Source organism: Coffea eugenioides, chromosome 5 (assembly GCF_003713205.1).
Source record: "Coffea eugenioides isolate CCC68of chromosome 5, Ceug_1.0, whole genome shotgun sequence".
NCBI classification, from domain to species: domain Eukaryota; kingdom Viridiplantae; phylum Streptophyta; class Magnoliopsida; order Gentianales; family Rubiaceae; genus Coffea; species Coffea eugenioides.
In genome coordinates, this window is record NC_040039.1 from 51,893,348 (window position 1) to 51,912,505 (window position 19,158).

General features: G+C 38.2%; 4 protein-coding genes across 7 annotated transcripts; 1 reads left to right on the plus strand and 3 right to left on the minus strand.

Annotated features, from left to right (window-relative positions):
* Positions 1-1,818: 1,818 nt before the first annotated feature.
* Positions 1,819-3,663, minus strand: LOC113771997 (probable inactive receptor kinase At5g58300). The gene is made up of 2 exons (XM_027316539.1): positions 3,189-3,663; positions 1,819-2,351 (listed from the first exon to the last, which is right to left on the minus strand). Exons 1-2 carry the CDS (start codon positions 3,661-3,663, stop codon positions 1,819-1,821), a joined length of 1,008 nt encoding a protein of 335 aa, XP_027172340.1.
* Positions 3,664-8,578: 4,915 nt separating this feature from the next.
* On the minus strand, positions 8,579-11,428 carry LOC113772156 (protein WHAT'S THIS FACTOR 1 homolog, chloroplastic). Its single transcript, XM_027316723.1, has 2 exons — positions 9,706-11,428; positions 8,579-8,982 (listed from the first exon to the last, which is right to left on the minus strand). The coding sequence occupies exon 1, from the start codon at positions 11,107-11,109 to the stop codon at positions 9,883-9,885; it is 1,227 nt and encodes a 408-aa protein (XP_027172524.1). The 5' UTR covers positions 11,110-11,428; the 3' UTR covers positions 8,579-8,982; positions 9,706-9,882.
* A 247-nt stretch (positions 11,429-11,675) lies between these two features.
* Positions 11,676-15,080, minus strand: LOC113769914 (DNA polymerase zeta processivity subunit). Of its 4 annotated transcripts, none has more exons than XM_027314233.1 (6): positions 14,966-15,080; positions 14,780-14,860; positions 14,541-14,653; positions 13,263-13,452; positions 12,790-12,942; positions 11,676-12,277 (listed from the first exon to the last, which is right to left on the minus strand). In XM_027314233.1, exons 1-6 carry the CDS (start codon positions 15,003-15,005, stop codon positions 12,174-12,176), a joined length of 681 nt encoding a protein of 226 aa, XP_027170034.1. In that variant the 5' UTR covers positions 15,006-15,080; the 3' UTR covers positions 11,676-12,173. The 4 variants fall into 4 exon arrangements, with proteins under 4 accessions (XP_027170034.1, XP_027170037.1, XP_027170035.1 ...); XM_027314236.1 differs by having other exon boundaries at positions 12,190-12,277; positions 12,709-12,942; XM_027314234.1 differs by having other exon boundaries at positions 12,190-12,277; positions 12,709-12,942; positions 14,780-14,866.
* A 299-nt stretch (positions 15,081-15,379) lies between these two features.
* LOC113770384 (KRR1 small subunit processome component homolog) lies at positions 15,380-18,872 on the plus strand. Its single transcript, XM_027314820.1, has 12 exons — positions 15,380-15,599; positions 15,713-15,789; positions 16,048-16,158; positions 16,414-16,482; positions 16,876-16,932; positions 17,021-17,059; positions 17,173-17,277; positions 17,394-17,476; positions 17,569-17,650; positions 18,107-18,250; positions 18,351-18,428; positions 18,524-18,872. Exons 1-12 carry the CDS (start codon positions 15,380-15,382, stop codon positions 18,635-18,637), a joined length of 1,179 nt encoding a protein of 392 aa, XP_027170621.1. The 3' UTR covers positions 18,638-18,872.
* The last annotated feature ends 286 nt before the right edge of the window (positions 18,873-19,158 follow it).

The window sequence follows — 19,158 nt, forward strand, 5'->3', positions numbered from 1 at the left end:
CTAACGTCAAAACTTTTGGAGTTATGCAGAGTCGCAGAGCCCTGAACGGTCAAGAAAAATAGGGGCCGACCAAGAATATCAGTTGGTAGTTGTATTTTCTCTGAACATCGGCTCGCTACGAGTGCCGCCAAAACTAGAAAGGCTGGAAACAGACATGTTTTCAAGCTAGCTATTACAGTAGTACTAGCTTTTCTTCTTCTTCCCTTTTTTTTTTTTTTTAAATAAGTAAAGGTCTGCTGTTGCAGGTTGCACCCTTTCCATTTTTTGTTTTTTGTTTTTTAATTTTCCGCATTAGAGCATGCAAAAGACGCTGTTGATGGTAGTCCCTCAGCCACAGCTATGATCAGCTGCCCAAACAGGCAAACACAACCCCTTTGTTTGGTTTTTATCAAAAGTAAAAGTGATCATCAGTACTGAAAAAGACACAGTAGTACCATACCATCTAAAGAGCATGTCCACGTCCGTTTCCATGTACAAAATGTGTGTATGGAGTTGAAGTATTCATGACATGTGTCTGTCAAATCCCAATTTGAAGCAGCAAAAAAAATAAAAAATAAAAAATAAAAAATTCCCTTCTGCCGATCGAGCCGCAAACACGTACCACTTAGAAAAGCAAAGAAAGGTGATCAGGCATTAAGCGGGGAGATTACGTATCACGCTGGGGTTCTGGCACAGTCAAGCATGTAGTAATATATAATTTGGGTGGTGGAAGCCATCATGGCGTTTCTTGGCGATTTGTCATTCTCATTTGCTGGACCCGGACAGGACACACAGACTTCTTAATACTCCCAGATGGAATTAGACATGAGACGAGACAAGGACACTAACAGCTCCCCCCGATGAATATGATGATGATATGCATGGTTGGACTTGGACCAATTGTGCAGACAATTAGACTTAATGTATTCTACCGTTCCATCGGTTGGACCTCGAAAACACAGTACTACGACTACAAGGGTACAAAAGAAACACGGTACTGCTACGGCTACTAGTATAAATGTACAAAAGAAACGAATTGACGACCGACCGATTCATGTCGCGTGGGTTGTTTGCATTTTATACCAAGTTGGATCAGCACTACTTTTGGTGAATTCTACTTCTACTTTGAGCTAACTTGTCACTGCTGGTTCTAATCTTGTTAAGTATCCCGCAAAACACTCCTCTAGTCCCAATAGATTGGCTTATGCATAACCGGAAAGCAAAATAAAGGTCGTGTTTGGATTGCTATTTTTAGAATTTTCTTTTTAAAAAAATATACTGGAACGATTGGACGTACGTGAAATAAAAAGGTAATTAAAAAATATATTTATAAAAAAAGGTAAAAATTTTATATTCAGAACCAACCAAGAGAGAAAGGGAAAAGAAGAAGAAGAAGGAGTTTTATATTGTACGTAGCAGTAGTCCTCCACGGTTATCTCGAAGAAGCAAGATTTCATGGAACTTTTTTGTCAATTTGTTAACAATTTCAAACAAACTAATTTTGTCTGTGCACTTAATGCATGCTTTTGTGTACGTAATTGGGAATTTAATTTTATTTGATTAGCTTTGATACACAAATAATAATCAACTAAACTTAAATAATCTTGAAAAACGGTCCAGTTTCAAAAAAAGTTTGGCATCCGGCATACGGCATGCGTCAAGATCAAATACTTGTATCCCGATTGCATTGAGATGATAGCATCTGAAAACCACAAATTCCGATCCCAAGCTGTAAAAGTTTTACGCCAAGTCACCATCATGGGGCTGAAAAAACCAAAACATATACTGCTGACAAAATCACATGCGGCATTATTAAACTTTGACATTGCATCATGTTTCTTACATAAAAACTTCATCTCCTAGACACAGTAATATCTCCTGTATGGTAGGCCTCGCTCCAGGGGACTTGTTTGTGCATGCCAAACCGATCTCCAAAACTTGCAAAGCTTGATCTCTCTCTTTTCCTTGCACACAGAATTCAAAATCCACATGCCCCCCGTCTCTATCATTGGTATAATCCTTATTAGGCCCTTGCAGCAAGTCCAAAATGATGATCCCAAAGTTGTAAACGTCACTTTCCTGGCAGAATACTTCACCGTGCTCGAAATTCGGCTGAGGTTTACGCTGCCAAGCGTCGCCGACTTCCACCCTCTCAGCCAGTTGGATGAAGCCGTAGTCGGACAAGCGAGCAGTGAAGTCTATATTGATCATGACGTTAGAGGCTTTGATGTTCCCGTGCACATTCAACTTCAAGTGCTTCGTCTCTTGCAAGGAATTTCTTGAGTGGATAAATTCAATTGCTCGTGCAACGCTCAGAATTATTTTAAGTCGTTGATTCCAAGTTAGAGCTGTTTGATTCTGCTCCCTTGCACCTTCACAATAGAGGAGAGAGGAATTTTATTTTATTTTATTTTATTTTAAGAAAAAAGAAGTAATTAATTTAGAACAATAGGTAGAAAGTACCATTTGAAAGTACCATGTATGGCTATAAGGTTTGGCTAGTATAATTTTTTGGAAAAATAAAGTTCATTTGTGAAAATGTCAAAATGTAAGGGGAGGACCATTCATACATATGACTATATGCATTCGCATACAAAGTTACTGTATTCTAACTGTACTCTAAGCTATATGCTAACTACGAACACCAGGCACAAACCAAATCCCTTTTTATTAGTCATAAATAAGAACACATTCCAACTAATTCTCAAAAAAAAAAATATAAATTTGCATCAAATTCAAATTAGTAACTAATTCTAACATGGAAGTACTGAAAAGACCCATATAAGCAAAAAAAAAAACTCGAATGTGCTTGATCACGAGCCATATAATTATCACCATAGATAAGAACAGTAGTTATTGATATTGACATAATGGAAGTAAGCAACTCTAAAGAATAGAAAGATTTAAGACCATACATATTGATAATCAATGGAATTGCTATTTATTTGTTGAATAGAAAGATTGATTGAAAGCACCTATTAGAAAAATCCTCTTGTTTATATAGAAATCCGAAACGAATTGAATTCCAAGCTAAGAAAGATAAATTATTAAAGTAATTAGGTTTCCTTCTAATTCACAGTACTAGCTGTAGGACAATTACGCACTGATCTTTTTAATATTAAGGGATTACAGGAAGACAAGAAGCAGGTTAGGTTGGTTATTCATCAGTAATTTGTATTGGCGTCATATCTCTGATTCGTAAAACTTACTGGCCAGCAAATCAGCAAGGCTTCCCATGGGATAATAATCACAGACAGCGAACTTGATCCTCTTACTATAGAAATAAGCAGTGACAGGAACAAGATAGTCGGACATGCTGCTCACTAAACCCACCCGCACGATTCTCCTCCCAAACTCGCCCCTCCTCAAACTAACCTTCCGAAACCTCTTCAGTGCACACATCCTACCATCCAGCAGCACCACTTTCTCCGTAAACCCCAAACGGCTCTCGCCCACCACTGCCACCGATGATCTGAGCACCTGCCGAAGGGTCAAATGCTGCGACTCGGCCCAACCGCCCTTATGATCACTACCATCACAAGAGATCAGTGGGAGGTCATCCATGAACCCCACCGTGAAGCCTCCATACTCGGAGAGTATGGACGCTGCTGATCGGCAGCTATCTTCTTTCTCCACGCCGTGAAAGCTCCTTCTAGGCTTGCTATTCAAAGCCCTTGACAGCATTGTTTTTTCCCTGGAAGGGTTTTCATTGGCCCGAGTTTAAATGCAGTTGTTGTTGTTGCACCTTTGATTGCATCGATACGCGGCCATTGTTGTAGCAAATGCGCATTGAAATCCACTCCAAAATGTTGACACTGATGACTTAGCAGTATTATTGCATTTGGGGTTTAATGTGTATATGGGATCTTCGTCTTCCTATAAACAATTGAATACGAGTAAATTGTAGATGAATGAGATCAGAGGAGTGCGAAACTATATGGCAGAGGAACGAATTAAGTACTACCATTGCTTTTCCGTCTTCTTAAGAGTTTTCAGGGCAAGTTTTTTCGGGTTTGCTACGAAAATGATTTCCATTTACATTATTTGAAGAAAAAATTTTATGATTCCTTTAGAGTACAATTCCCGTAATGTATATCTTTTCAATGATGATATTAGTTTAAATTTAAAATTTTTTTATATTGGGCCAAAAATATTTATTTTACCATTCGATCGGCAGTGGTTTCGATTCTCAGGTCTGATACTAAAAAAGAAAATCTCCCTGTATAGTACAGAATTTCATGCGACTTGTTAGGATGATATTAAGGTTGGTTCGGTGCTTATTTTCGTTTCATCTGTGTGATTGAAAGGTCTTTTGTTGCTTTCACGACAACCTATTCTCGAAAGACACTTTTGAAGGTCTGGGAATTGTCTTAAAAAGATAAAGACAATCAACCAAATCCTCTATCCTATTCCTGGTTGATTGAGAATCCAACTTTAGCTCGATGGAACTCCGTCCTACCAAATTAAAAGCATTGCAACAACTCGATACAGCCGACCATCTAATCAAAACAATAACAAAGCGAATACTAATTGACAAGAGAAGCAATTTCTTTACCTTTCTCCCCTTTCCTGTGGATTCCCATATTTAATAAAGAAGAGAAACATGGAATTTTGTTTTTGGTTATTGATTCTTGCACTGTACATGATCTCATTTGACAGTGAGTTTTCACTAGGGGTTTACCCCTGACGCTTCAGCAATGTTCAATGCGGAATAAAAGGTGAGTGATTATTGATTATTCAGCTGTGCTCTCACCCCTTTATAACTGTATGGCAAGTGAGGACGAGTATCTGCCTATCTTTTGAAAAATCATATAATACTAGTAAGAGAAGATAAGAATCCACAGTTGATGGCATGGCAATACTAAAAAGGGCATAAAACCATTCACTCAGCTCGAAATTACACCACAAACAACGACATCTACTGTTCGAGTATGCTACTCCACTTTACAATAATGGATTTGGCTCATAGGTAGAGTGAGGCTAAAGATAAAAGAGCTTCTTTTCCCATTTTTTTTTTTTAACTTCGAATGGAAACACTCCTTCTCCCACTAAGGATGCAGTATTGAATACAAAAACAAATTAAAGAATCACAAAGAAGGGCTGTTTCAACTATTCCCTACATGTCTCTGTTCTATAGATTGGTTGTGAATAAGTGTAAACATCAGCCTTCCCCACTTCGACGAAATGCATGTGCAAAGACTATCAAGATTCAGAACTCACTCGTCCCATTAACGAGAGGGCACTGGGGATTTGCGGTCGCGATACTCAACTCAACTTCCCCCCAATCTCTCCACTTACATCTGCCCAGCCCCCCAAAAAAAAAAAAAATGGTGTGATTTAGTGGTGGTTAGTCTTTTTAGTGTTGCCCAATGCAGACGAGGAGGAACACAAAGACAAAGCGCTCATGTGTGTGTGTGTGTGTGTGTACAGTGTACACTGCATGATAGAGAAAGATTTAGTGGGCACACATGATACGACATTTTATCGATGAGAATAATCTTACCCATGATGACCAGTAGAAAGATGTCCAGCGTTTTAAGTCTTGCATCCTTTTCTCTGAAAGTTGCCCACTCGACAGCAAATTAGACCTTTTGACAAAAAAAAAAAAAAAAAAAAGACAGCAAATTACTTGAGAATATGAAAGTGGCACCCAGAAGGAATCAGCTATAACCAATACTACCCGCCAAATTTGTAGGCCATACGATACGTAGTAGTAGTACTGTATGTCATGATCGCCAACATTGGAATACCATTAAAGTTTTGTGTCGTCAAACTAACTACTCAATGCGTAAATGGAGGGATCTCTTGAAAGTTGCAACTAACTGCTACTCAACGCATAAATGAACGGAGCTCTTGGCCCACCACTTATTTGCTGAGTCATAGAATCTTAGAGAAACGCGTGCCTAAACTGTTTCATTAGTGTTGATTTAGTTCTTGACTTTTATTCCTAGCTAATCAATTTGATACTAAACTTATTTTGTGGTTCCAATCAAGAATCTTCGTGTCGGCACTACCACTTAAATCCGATTTGGCTCCCTAATTAATCAACTAAATAGAGCAATTTTGGAAACGTCACTCATGGAGCTATAATAGATCAAGTAAATCATGTAAAAAAAAAAAAAAATTCCTTATTTTGTAACGGTCCCGTGAATGACATTTCCATAATAATCGTGTTTAGATAGTTAATTAAAAGCTAAATCGATTTTAAGCTGCAGTGTCGCCACGGAGGTCTTTAGTTAGAAATGCAAAATAAGTTCAGCATCAAATTGACCAAAAATAAAAGTAAGGGACTAAATAGGCACTAGAAAAAAATGTTTAGAGACAAAATTGACCATATATCCTAGAATTTTGCAGGAAAAATCTTTCTTTCTTTTTTTTTTTTTCTGATGTTTGATGAAAGATCACCAACATTTTGGTGGTCCTAATATAATTATTTCATGGTCCATAAAACACTTGGTTTGGTTGGATACGACGAGAACACATAATTATTATGTTCAACATTTACTAGGTAAGTATGAAGCTGGCCAACTAATTCATCAGCATATATACGTATAGATGCATTATAGAACATGTTCACTCAGTGGACCGGTTGAGTAATTTTATCCATAGATCTAATTTTCTCAGTATGACCTGACAAATTCAATCCATCATGGTTCACAAGTTGAAAAATTAGAAGTACATGTTCTATAATATGCCATCGATCTGCACTTAATATGAAACTGATGTCTTACCAAACAAATCCTGATCCTGTTCTGTTGCAGTCACCATCCCATTTATGTCATTCCCTGCAAAGCAAACAGAGTCGCAAACAGGCAAGGTCAATCATACCTTGTGATGCATGTACATCCTCTAAAGAAAACTCGAAGGAAGGAAAGTGCAAGTAACTTAACCCCATTGAAATTTGAAAAGATTTAGTCCTCATCGAAACATCCACCCACTGCTTCCAATATGAATTCGCACTTTCCCGCAGATGTCCAAGAACAGCATAAAATGACTCTATTCAATGCATCCTTCTCCTTACTCAGCATTTCGTCCTAATATCATCAACCGAATTCCGAAACTTTTATTTGTGGCTACTTTGTAATAATATCATCAACCTACTGAGTGTTAGGGATGAGTAGTAGGAGACAGTAAGAGCGAATGATAATAGGTCATTCAACTTCATTACTTGCCTTTGAATCCTCTAATTTATCATTTTGTTATTCTTTCAGGTTCTGTGAGTGTCTTGGACACAGATCAGGTTCAATGGGGGAAATTTAAAAAGCATTTAAGTTTAACTCTACGAAGAAAATGGCCCTCACGATATTAAATGTTGCTTCATTTTATCAAACACGCCTACCATGACAATATATGCTCCAGTGACGAAACTTCAGCACAAAAGCAAATATACACGACGATGAAGTAGAGCAGAGCTCCAGAACTATTCTGGTCACCAAAGACGCGAGAATAAGTTGACGTCTGAAAAGTTCTTTATGAAGAGAACAGAGAACCCTTCTTTTTTTTTTTTCGTAATTCCCTTGCAACCAATGAAGTCTAATTTCTATAAAAGTAAAAGAAAGGGCAAATGATACGTAACTAATTTTGAAAAAAAGAACAATGTTCTCGAGGTCAAAATTAGTTATATTAAAAGATTAAGGACTTCAACTAAATTATATAGAAGTCCCTAACCTATATCTAATTTTTGAAACAAACGCCCTCACTCCCAAATTTGGGCCATTTGCACAAAACCTGATGATACGATGTCTTCGCTCAGATGAAAATATAATCTAAATCGACTTGAGGGGAAGTCCATTCCTCTTGTGTTCTCTATCAACATTACCAAAGCCACCTTGAGAAATCGACACTGGATATTGATTGTGCTTTTAAGATTTCGGTTGTTCTACATATAGAAAATTAGCAGTTAGAAGAAGCTAATACTATGCCTAAAAAGGAAAGATGACCAATTCGACCGTTTATGTGTACGATTTTTTAAAAATACTTTGTTCATAAAACCCTTTGTGTGACCCATGTGATTTTCTAATAGCATTTAACTCCTAAATTTAATAGAATGACCAAGAAATTGCGTTTGTAATAGTTGGGTGACATTTTTGGCTAAGAAAGTAAGTGACATTTTTTGGGTAAGAAAAAAGTTAAGTGATGAAAAGCGATAAAAGACAATAGTTTGATGACATTTTACATTATTTGCTCACAATGACGGAGTAAGGGGGGGCTGATGAGGGCCATGACCCTCCCTAAGTTTCAAAAATTTTAATTTATAATACGTAAATACATATGTAAAACAGAGTTGGTCCACTTTAAATTTTTACAATTTTAATTTTTATTATGAGAGCTTATATATATATATATATATATCTAATTAAAGCTTTTAATTAAAGTTAATATTTAATTTTTTTAGATGTCATATATTTAAATGAATGGAAATTATTTTGAACATAACATATTAAGAAAATTTTGGATCCTCCTAAAAAAAAATACTGGCTCCATCACTGTTCGCTAAAAAAAAAAAAAAGCTCAGAAACTAGCACGATATCAGGATTGTAAAGGATACGATTCGGTGAAACAAATAAACGTGCATCAATCAAAACATCGACGCAATGAAATCTCTAGTTTTCTCACTTGCAGCGTTCACACGTCCAGGAGCAACCAAAAAGGTGCATATGGCGTCACTAAGTCTGTTCAATTGATGGAACGGACACCGGTAAATCCCCTTAAACATAAGGAAAGTCCAGCATCCTGACAAAATGTGCGTATGGAAAGGGAAAAGCAAAGAGATTTGCTGACAGCCAAGCCAGATTCAGCAATTATATCCAGTTCTGCAGCTCTTTTATTTGTTGCACAATTTTGTGATATCCGCGCCACACAACCGTCTGTGCACAAGAGAAAAGCCAATCTCCAATCTTGCATCTAATGATGGAAAAGGCTCTGCAGATGCTGTTGAAGAACATCATTGAACTACTTAATCGCCAATCAATGCACTTCTTCAGTGACTGTAACCTAAGAAAGCTACAAACAAGGAAAATAAATATATTTGCATCCAGATTACCAAGGCCCCAGAATCTGAGTTTATATGAATAGTATTATACAGAGGCAAGCATTAAACAATTTGAATGTTGAAATCATATCATGGAAAAGTAAAATGATTCTAGAATAGGCTACTCTGTACGACACCATACAATCATGAATACCATAATGTGATCATGCTTTCACAGAAACCGTCATGTTTTACATAGATAGTTGTTAACCATCCAATGCTAGTACACTGCGAGGAAGCATTCCTTGAACCCCATGAATACTTGAGGTATTCTGGAGTAAAACAAGTGCCTATCTCTCACTAATTAAAAAACTTGTGGCAGATAAAAGTTGAGGTAAATGAAATCATAAAGCACCATTGAATTTTTTACCAGCTACAGTAATCCAGAAGCAACAATTAAGAAATGACACTAGTATTTATAAGAAAGGCACCTAACAACCAGATTACCACGTGGAATCTAGAGAAGAATTGTAGGATAAAAAAACCATAGAGCACTGTCAATTTGCAGAGGAACTCAAAATAAAAGCTAATGCAAATGTTACGATATAAAACACCATATGCTGCATTGCCACATGCTTAGAGATTTCTTCTACTCTAGTGAGTTTTTTAAGAAAGCAATTAACTGATATGCGTTGCATTAAAAGAAGCAAGCCATCAAACAATTTGCTACATGAATGTAAGCTTTTTCCACTAACCAATGAGTGGAAGTTGCTTGCAACTAAAGATTCTTTCCCATTTGGAGGGTGAGTAGGAGTAAAGAAGTTCTTTGAGCTTCAAACAGATTGATGAAGTAAAATGACATAGCTTGCATCTAACATCACAGCAAGAGGACCACCGCCAAGAAGCATAATTCATATCATGAAAGAAGATTTTCAGCTAATAGCAGAAGAAGATAATTCGAGAGCTGTATCAATTTCCTTCCTACCAGTAAGAGATATGAATTTATCCCTAAATACCAAAAGAGGACATTTGCCAACCAGAGTTGACCCCTCGTAACCCTCCTTGAGGATTACAGTGCTCTTTGCACCCTTATTAGTGAGGTAAAAGATGCCATGATGCTTAATCAAGCAAAGCAATAGTCTAGCTGGTAATTGATACTCTGAATGGAAGGCTTCCAATTGACCAGATGTCAACCGCTTCTCCATGGTCAAACTCAGGAGCTCATGAAGCACTCCCACCACTCTCTTTCGAGCTTTAGGATCAGCGATGTTAAATCTACTTGCATTTAAGTATGGAGAAGGAAATTCCATTCTCTGCCACCTCTCAAGTTCCTTGAGATAACTCATATTGGGCCTAAAACCAGCAGGAAACCTCAACTGAAATGCAAAGGGACCTTGAAAATTGCCGTCTTTGGATATTCTACCCTTCTCTGAATGGCTACCAGGGTACAAACTGCCCTTACAAGCCAACCTCTCCTCCCTAATGGTTACAGCTAACGAAGAATCCCAGTGCTCCAAGTGAAGATAATCCCTTCCATCGACAGCTTTCAATGAAAAAAATTGCGGGTATTTTGGAATCAAAGACTCCTTAAAATTACTAGCCAAACCCAGTTCATCCTGAACCAATTCAACTGTTTCCATTGGCACTCTACAATTAATGGATAACATTAACAACTTCCTTAAATTCTTAACCAAAATGGGTTCCATTTGATCTCTTGCCGCTGCTTCCAAAGCTGCAATCTTTCCAGCTTTGTGAGTGAGCATCACCCTAGGCGGTGTCCTGTCGCCTCCAGTAACATGAAAAATTGAAGGGTTCTTCTCAATGACGGCCACAAAATTCCATTTCTGCACAAAACCAACTTCTTTTTCAAGGTCTCTGAGAAGCAGGGACTCGTCCTTTTGAGACTGGATAATAGATTTGAGCCTCAGTATCATTGCAGGTTTCTTTTGAAGGTCCATAACTTTATCTAGTTCAGGTGCTCTGTAGTATATTTTCTTCTTTGGCCTACTTCCTCCACTGGATATATGCATGATCGACACCCTCATGAAGCCTGTTTTCCCAAATGAAGTGGGAGAATATACTCCAAGAGTCCCCCTCATATCAAAAAGGAAGGACTCGAGAGATTTATGCATCCGCCTGAACAATGAATTCTTCCCCATTTTAGTAGGCGGGAAACAGATTCTTTGGCGCCAAAGTTCGAACAGTTGGACTGCAAGGCAAGCTAATAACGGTTACAGGGTACTTCTAGGCAGTCGTTTCACAGAGCAAGGTCATATTCATCGCCGAATCTCCAATTAATCTAAAGTAATTGCAGTAGGATTCAGAAACATGGTAGGCTTCTACCTGAAGTATTTTCTCATGGACCATGGTCACGCTATCCGCAAGCAAAAAGAAAAAAAAAAAGGGAAGTAGTAAGCTGATCAAGAGACTTTTTTGAGGTTTTACTGGAGAGAGGGAGTGGGGGCTTTCTGTTAGTTAGCTAAGCCGATCCTTGGTGAGATGCTCAAAGAGTAATTTGTAGTAATATAATAGAGAAGCAGCCTAAGGTGAAAACCTCATCCGTTGAGGTTTATTACACGCAAACAATTACTGTTCCCTCAACTAGCTTAAGATGAATGATTTTCTTCTTCAAGGACAAAAAAAATAAAATAAAATACGATGTCCATTTGGAGCCAAGCTCTCGTACATTAACCAAATATGAGCGAGCCAGTAGTATAAGAAGAAATTCTACAAACTAAGCACAAATTTTTGAGAAAGAATTCCATTTGGTAAATGGGTCAATGCACTCAAAGACACAAGAAAAAATTCTACAAAACCCACCACAGATTTTTGAGAAACGATTACGTTTGGCAATCTGGTCCCTGTTCTCAGAAAATTAGAGCCCACTTTTTCAGAATTTGCAACTAATTGCAAGGCACAAGTCATGTACCACAACAAACCAAACCATTCCATTCACCCGGTAACAAGAGCTGTACATTGATCTTCTAATATTTTGGACTTGGCAATCTCAAGTAAATGCTAGTAGTATTTGCCAACTCCAGAGAGTCTTTTCAGTTCAATCCATTCACAAAGGAGACCAAGACCATACAATAGAAGTTCTTCCATGCAAAAATGACACCTATGGTGAACGTTGCAGCTGTCACTCATTTGTACATTTGTCTGATACAAAGTCGAACGTCTTCTCATCAGTTAAGGCAAAGATTTCATCAAAAAAACCCATTCTTCAGTCTGAATCTTGTAAAAGCACAGAGCAACAAGGGACTCTCTTAGGGGTTGTCGCTGTTACAAGCTTGCAGACATTTTTGCTTTTCATCCACAGATGCACACCTGCAAGCATGATGGTAAACAACTTTAAATTCTTCTTCATCTGAGAGTCCATCTTCACAAGATCATGACTTTGACAATGGACATGACGGCGGAACTAAATTTGCTTCATAAAAGCTTCTTCACCATGGGGATTCTTGCCATATACTGTGGATTTAATTCATGGAGGCTCACTAAATACCTTCAACTCTGTTCTCATCTTTTCTCTTTGTATGCCTAAGTTACAACCCTCAACTCCATTAGCAATGGCGGCATACAAATTATGTGAACTAGACCTAATCTGAATAAATTTTTTGATGATACAAAACTTGTAACCAAATAAACTTATTTGCCTTCAATTGTGATTCGATTAAAAAAACTGGAGTCTTAATTCTTAAACACTAAGTACTTAAAACTTAATGCTCGTATTAAGCATGCATAGAAAGGGTGGCTACCAACTCTGTAAAGACAGTAGTGTATAGCCCATTAGGGCTTTGGTTCAGAGAGACTCGGATGTTCCAAATACAGTTGCACACCAAGAGGTTCACTGTTCATGGATTTGATTGGGGTTATCAACGGAGGTTGCTGCCACTGCTTTGTGTCGGTAGGAATCCAAATGAGTTCAGAATCTTTGCTTGTACTAGCCTCAGGGAGAGCACGAAAATAGGCTGTTATCTCCCACCTGCAACCTATCAGAAAGCAAAACAGTAATAGCATTGGAAGAACCAGATTTCCAATTCTCTGGCACACATCACATGGAAACTAAAGGTACAAACCAGTCAAAGATCAATATATGCATCAAAATCTCACGTACAAATTTTAGTAAATTTCGCAGTTAACATCGCTATTTGAATCATCTAGACGTTGCTCAAGCGTAAAGCACATTATTTCTCCCCCATCTTTTCATGATTGAGTTCGAAAGTTGGTAATATTCCAAGCTTCATTAGTATATCACACAACGCATCAAATTTTGAAAAAAGAAAAAAAGAAAGAAAGAATCCAGACTCACCTCGGGGAAGAAGCTTAGTAAGAGACTCAGAAACAGGAAGCTTGATCAAGAATGATCTAAGAGAAAACTCCAGGTCAGATTGTTCCACCTTGGAACCGTAGGAAAGGTTTAAATTAACCTTGAAAACAAATCTCTCAATGGGGAAATCCTCATTATCAAAGAAAATTACCACCACCCTCTCCACCAATCCCTGCATGGCAAATTTAGCAGGGTGAATTCTTAGTTTATGATGGAAAAAAAAAAGAATTCTACAACGAGGGCGATTCTTGGAGTGTATTCTGCAAATAGGGGTCTTCGCATTCCGCAAATGCGAGCTCGAATTGGAGCTCGCATTCCCGGAATGCGAGCTCACTGAGAGCCAAGACAAGGAGGAAATCATGCAAATATTGAAAATACTTCATGCAAGATGGTTCGGCAGCAGGCTCGCGGCACAGCCTTTATGGTGTCTGATAACAGTCTAACACTTAGACTATAGTAATAAAAATTCTAAACATTTTCCATCTTTTAGCCGCAAAAATCCTTATGTTTAAGCACAAAACAAATTAGATGAAAGGATCATGCGAGCATCAAAGAACAGTTTTTTCTTCAACAACAATGCTTCTGCAAATTTCGATGCAGAAAAATCATGCAAAGCTTCAAACAAAACTAGTGAACCTATCACCCCAAATACCCCTTAACACTGAACACTTCAAATGAAACCAGGGTTATTGATTATAAACACAAATCTCAGCAGATCAGAACTTGCGGCCAAACAAAGACAACCAAACAGCAACTGAAGTAGATAAAGTTTCAAAGCCGCAAGTCTGAACCAGCAAACTAGGAGTTCAAAAGAAACATTAAATTAGAGCTCGCATTTGCGGAATGCGAGCTCAATAAGTAGAGCTCGCATTTCGCGAATGCGAGATGCGAAGACCCCCGGACGGAATTCATTACCAAAATCACCCCTTTTGTAGAATTTTTTTAAAATTCATCACAAAATTAGAAATTTCTCAAATTTAGCACAGTCTCCCTCAGTTTAAAAAACGTAGAAATTTAAGGCCTTGTTTGGATTGCGATTTTCCGTCGAAAAATTACGTCGTTTTTTGTGATCACATTTTCCTATTACCTTTTTCCCCACGTACATCAAATCGCTACAGTAATTTTCCCATGAAAAATGCAATCCAAACACAGCCTAAGCTGCCCCCATCAAATAAATTAACAAAAAAAGACGATACATAAACCATTTTTATTCTTCTTTTGCAGGGGTGAGTGAACTAGAGGAAAAAAAAAAAAAAAAACCTTTTGTATGAAGGGAAGAAGTCCATTGACAGAGGAATGGATGTAATCTCTAAGCTGAGGATGTCTGGCTCTGTGAACCACCACATTCATGTATCTCCGCCTCTCGAAAGCCCCTTTTCGAAGAATCATTCCATTTTCAAACCCCAACACAAATTTACCATTACTCAGTGAAGCAATTCATTCGGCATTGAAAAACGTCAAAAAAAAAAAAAAACTTTGTTCGGTTTTTTTTGGAGTACCATGTGGATAAACTCCTTTGAGGAAAATTATGCAGGTGATAGCAACCTCCAGAAATTCTGTTAATATTCTAGCAGCTTCTCCTGCACCTCGAAGATGAAGCGGATAACTATATGAAACAAGAATTTTTATAACAAAAAACCAGAAAAGAAAAGATTAAGCGTTGGAGACCATTTTTATAGACTAACCTTGGGGAGCCTTTGCTTGATTATTATCCTTGCGCTCCATCAAAAAAAATTTTTTTTAAAGAAAAAAAAGTTCAGCAATTCGCCTCTTTTCTTTTCGGACTCAATTCTGAATCTCCTTCTTCTTACAGTCACAGGCGCGGCGTATTCAGCAAACTAGTAGAGAGAGAAGGAAAAATAATAATAATAATAGAAAACTGCGTCGTTTTGCTCCAACACCTCGTTGGGTGTAATTTCAAGGGGTGGTGGGGTTAAAATCGTAATTTAGCTCATGTTAAAGTAATAAGTAAAGTACTCCGTACCCGAGTCTTTTGATGAGTTTCGAAGTCTAATAAAAATAAAACCCCGCGGGGGGAATCCAGGGTTGGATTGGTAGATAGGGGGGCTTTCCAAAAGGCAGCTGGGTGGCGGGCGGCGATGGCGGAAGAGAAGGAGGAGCGAATGGCGATGGAGGAAGAGAAGGAGGAGCGAAAGGCGGAGGCGAAGCCTAGAAAGCACAAGGGCAAGCACGATAAGCCAAAACCCTGGGACGATGAATCCATCGATCACTGGAAGATAGACAAGTTTGATCCTTCCTGGAACGAGACCGGCATGCTTGAAGTCAGCTCTTTCTCCACTCTCTTCCCTCAGTACAGAGGTCTCTCTATTCTCTTCTCCTCAAAATTACTTTACTACTAATTACAGAGGTCCCCCGATACTGAGCAGTCACTGTTGTTGGGTTATTTTTGTAATTGTTGGTGAATTTTGCAGAAAAATATCTGCAAGAATGCTGGCCCATCGTAAAAGGTGCTCTCAAGGAGTTTGGGGTTGCATGCGAGCTCAACTTGGTGAGTCTATTATCCCCGGGGGAGGGGTTTGTAATTAGTCTTCTGTTTTCTACTACTTGAGCTCGTATGAATTGTTTGTTTAGCTTCTTTGGGGAATTAGTTTGCTTGGCTCTTGTGGATAGAGTATACCACTTGTTAGCCTCTGCTATTTGTAACGTTTTTCATTTCGACTGAGCCATATGGTTCCCTGTTACCTCTTGTTTGTATCTTACTCATTTTTTCCTCGGTTGGCTTCTTTGGGGCTGTTTGTGCGGTCAGGTTGAAGGATGCATGACGGTTTCAACAACTAGAAAGACTAGGGATCCCTACATCATCATTAAAGCCAGGGACCTCATTAAACTTCTGTCAAGAAGTGTTCCTGCACCTCAGGTCTGTTGGCAATCTCTTCCTTTTCTGTTACTTTACACTAGTTTGGTGTAAGGAACTACTTTTTATTGGCTTTGGGTCTTAGATATATTATTAGGTGCAATATTTGTTCTCATTAACGGCTATGCACATGCACAACATCGGTATAATCCTGGAGGATCACACCGCCAATAAATATTCTCCTGTGCCGAAATTTTATTTCTGGTATTTGACCTCAACTGATGCATAAGTTCATGTGCAACGTTTCTGAAATTACAGGCAATTAAGATATTGAATGATGAGATGCAGTGTGATATCATCAAGATTGGCAACTTGGTTAGGAATAAGGTTCGTATTGTCTGATCTGCTGAAAGTTATTGCTGATGATATGCATATCTCATGTTTTGTATGGCATTCGGATCTTTTTACATAATTCTTATGTATTGTGGCTCAAACTTAAATAACATATAGGCCATTAAAATGGAAGTGCTAGAATTTTCAAAGACACTTGCACCGTGTCTCATATCAGTATCTTGCAGTTACTATTCCCCTCTTCCCTTGAGCAAAAGAGAATGTAAAGATAAGGAGAAAGGATTATGACGTTTTAAGACAAATAGATTTTGAACCTCAACATTTTATCAGTTTCTGGTGCTGTCAAAGCTAAAAGACCTAATCACATTAAGCTGCATATTTTCTGCACACAAAGACCTTGTCAAATCAGTTTTTTTATGATTGTTGCAGGAAAGGTTTGTCAAACGACGGCAACATCTAGTGGGCCCAAATTCTTCAACACTGAAGGTTTGTGGTAAAAATTAGCTCTGATGGATTGCAATTCTGCTTTTTTAAATGCTAATGCTGTGTTGCTAATTATAAAATTGCAATACAGGCGCTAGAGATCTTGACTGGCTGCTATATTCTTGTCCAGGTTTCCATCTAACCCCAATTTACCATCAGTCTCTGTTTTCATCATGCAACTTGACCTGTTCTTGTCAAAGTGAAAGTCATTAGTTCAAAGCTTTGAATCTTTGAAATGTGTAGGGGAACACTGTTGCTGCTATGGGCTCGTTTAAAGGTCTGAAACAAGTTAGGAGGATTGTGGAGGACTGTATTCTCAACAAAATGCATCCACTATATCATATCAAGGTTTGACTCCTGAACAGTTTATCAAGGTGAATTTGCTGAATTTCTTGGTTGTTCTTTGTTGGTTTGTACTTGAGAATCTCATTATGTACTTCCTGTCCAACCTTCATTCGTGATAGATCCTCATGCTGAAGTGCGAGCTTGCAAAAGATCCAGCACTTGCAAATGAGAATTGGGATAGATTTCTTCCAACATTTAAAAAGTAAGCAATGATTTATTCATGTCAGCTTGTTCTCTTGTTACTCAATCTCAGATTTGATTTATTATGGTATTTTTCCTCAATGTCATTTTTAGGAAGAATGTTAAACAAAAGAAAGTTAAATCAAAAGAGAAGAAGCCATATACTCCATTCCCTCCACCACAGCAATCCAGTAAGGTGAGTTGAGTTGTTAAAGCAAGAACCTACATGGATAGACATTTTGTGAAGACTTGATTTTGCTTCTATAAAGAGATTTCTTTTTGGTTTTGTTGATAGAACACTATTGGTTCAATGAATTTTAGTGTGCATCGAGTCCGCTGAACCCCCCTCTTTTATGTTTGCTCAGTACCATATACCTGTTTGAGATAAATGATGAGTAAAATGATAGTTGCATACTTATAGTCTCGGTGATGAATGATAAGCTGCAAATGGTTATAAAGCAACTGTCTGCAGTGTTTATCGACTCTGGGGCACATGATGCACATCCACTGCAGAGAAAAGCCAATGCTAAGACGATTTTCCTGCAGTCTAATTTGATTAATTTCATTGTAGATCTTCACTTTCATTCCCTGCTTAAGGTGATTCACGTGTACCCAACTATCCATTTTATGTTTTGTTTTTCAATTTTTTCAGATTGATCTACAGCTGGAAAGTGGTGAATACTTTTTGACTGATAAGAAGAAATTGGCAAGGAAGTGGCAAGAAAAGCAGGAAAAACAGGCAGAGAAGACAGCTGAAAATAAAAGACGGCGTGAAGAAGCATTCATTCCACCGGAGGTTTTCGTAGTGGCATATGCTGCTTATCACTTAGTTTAGGTTAACCTCTGCATTCTAAATGTGAGAATTCTCACATATTGCTATGTGCTCATATTGACAGGAAGTGAAGAAACATGGCTCGCATTCTCCCAATGCCGACAGGCATGATGATGTGTCCGCCATTGCCTTGTCTTTGAAGGTAATGCTTTTATTTGACTGCATCAACATTTCTCCTGGACTGGATGACTTCACCACACAAGCGTCATTCATTATCTGACCTTGGTTGTGATGCAGAAAAAGGTGAAGGAGTTTGGGAAGAAAAAGCATGCAGAAAAGATTGATCCTCAGGCCTACATTGCAGCTGTTGGCAAGCTATCGGCGAAAAAAAAATCTGAACACAGAGATTGACGAGTCTTGGACCTGAATTTATGTCGCCGTCCAACTACTATATAGAAAGTCAATGCTGACCGAAGTGATCTCTATATCACTGACTTGTAGCTCGTTCTCCTTAAATTTTGATTTGCTGGAATTTGTATTTTTTTAGGTGAACGTAGTAGTGTCAATCTTGTGAAAGAAAATGAAGGAACCTCTGCTGTTACATGTTTTACCTGGCAAACATAGTAAGTCTGATTTTTGATCCTCACGTCTTTGCCTGTTTTAAAACCAATAGTCAATTTAATGCCAATAGTCAATTTAATGCATGGTGTAAATAGCAGGATTCCGCTTAGCTCTCAGGTTTGGCGGTAGTTTTGCAACCGGAGGGCGGATTGGATGGCCACAGGCCAGAATGCACTCACTAATAAATAATCTAGGCCGAGATAGGTCCACATCTTTCATGATCCAAACTTTTTAACAATTTTACCCATAATTGATACACAACCACCACTTAGCATAAATCGCTATAATTGATGCTAATTCAAGGAACAAAA

Bases quoted from the DNA above. Each gene is read 5' to 3' on its own strand.
- LOC113771997 (XM_027316539.1), bottom strand. From the start codon at position 3,663: ATGCTGTCAAGGGCTTTGAATAGCAAGCCTAGAAGGAGCTTTCACGGC. The intron at 2,352-3,188 runs GTAAGTTTTACG...TCTATTGTGAAG, and splicing joins CCTTGCTGATTTGCTGGCCA to GTGCAAGGGAGCAGAATCAA.
- LOC113772156 (XM_027316723.1), bottom strand. From the start codon at position 11,109: ATGGGGAAGAATTCATTGTTCAGGCGGATGCATAAATCTCTCGAGTCC.
- LOC113769914 (XM_027314233.1), bottom strand. From the start codon at position 15,005: ATGGAGCGCAAGGATAATAATCAAGCAAAGGCTCCCCAAG. The intron at 12,943-13,262 runs GTGAGTCTGGAT...GCTTTCTGATAG, and splicing joins TACTAAGCTTCTTCCCCGAG to GTTGCAGGTGGGAGATAACA. The intron at 12,278-12,789 runs GTGTGCAACTGT...TCATGCTTGCAG, and splicing joins CATGAACAGTGAACCTCTTG to GTGTGCATCTGTGGATGAAA.
- LOC113770384 (XM_027314820.1), top strand. From the start codon at position 15,380: ATGGCGGAAGAGAAGGAGGAGCGAATGGCGATGGAGGAAGAGAAGGAG. The intron at 17,060-17,172 runs GTTTCCATCTAA...TGAAATGTGTAG, and splicing joins GCTGCTATATTCTTGTCCAG to GGGAACACTGTTGCTGCTAT. The intron at 17,278-17,393 runs GTTTGACTCCTG...CATTCGTGATAG, and splicing joins ATCCACTATATCATATCAAG to ATCCTCATGCTGAAGTGCGA.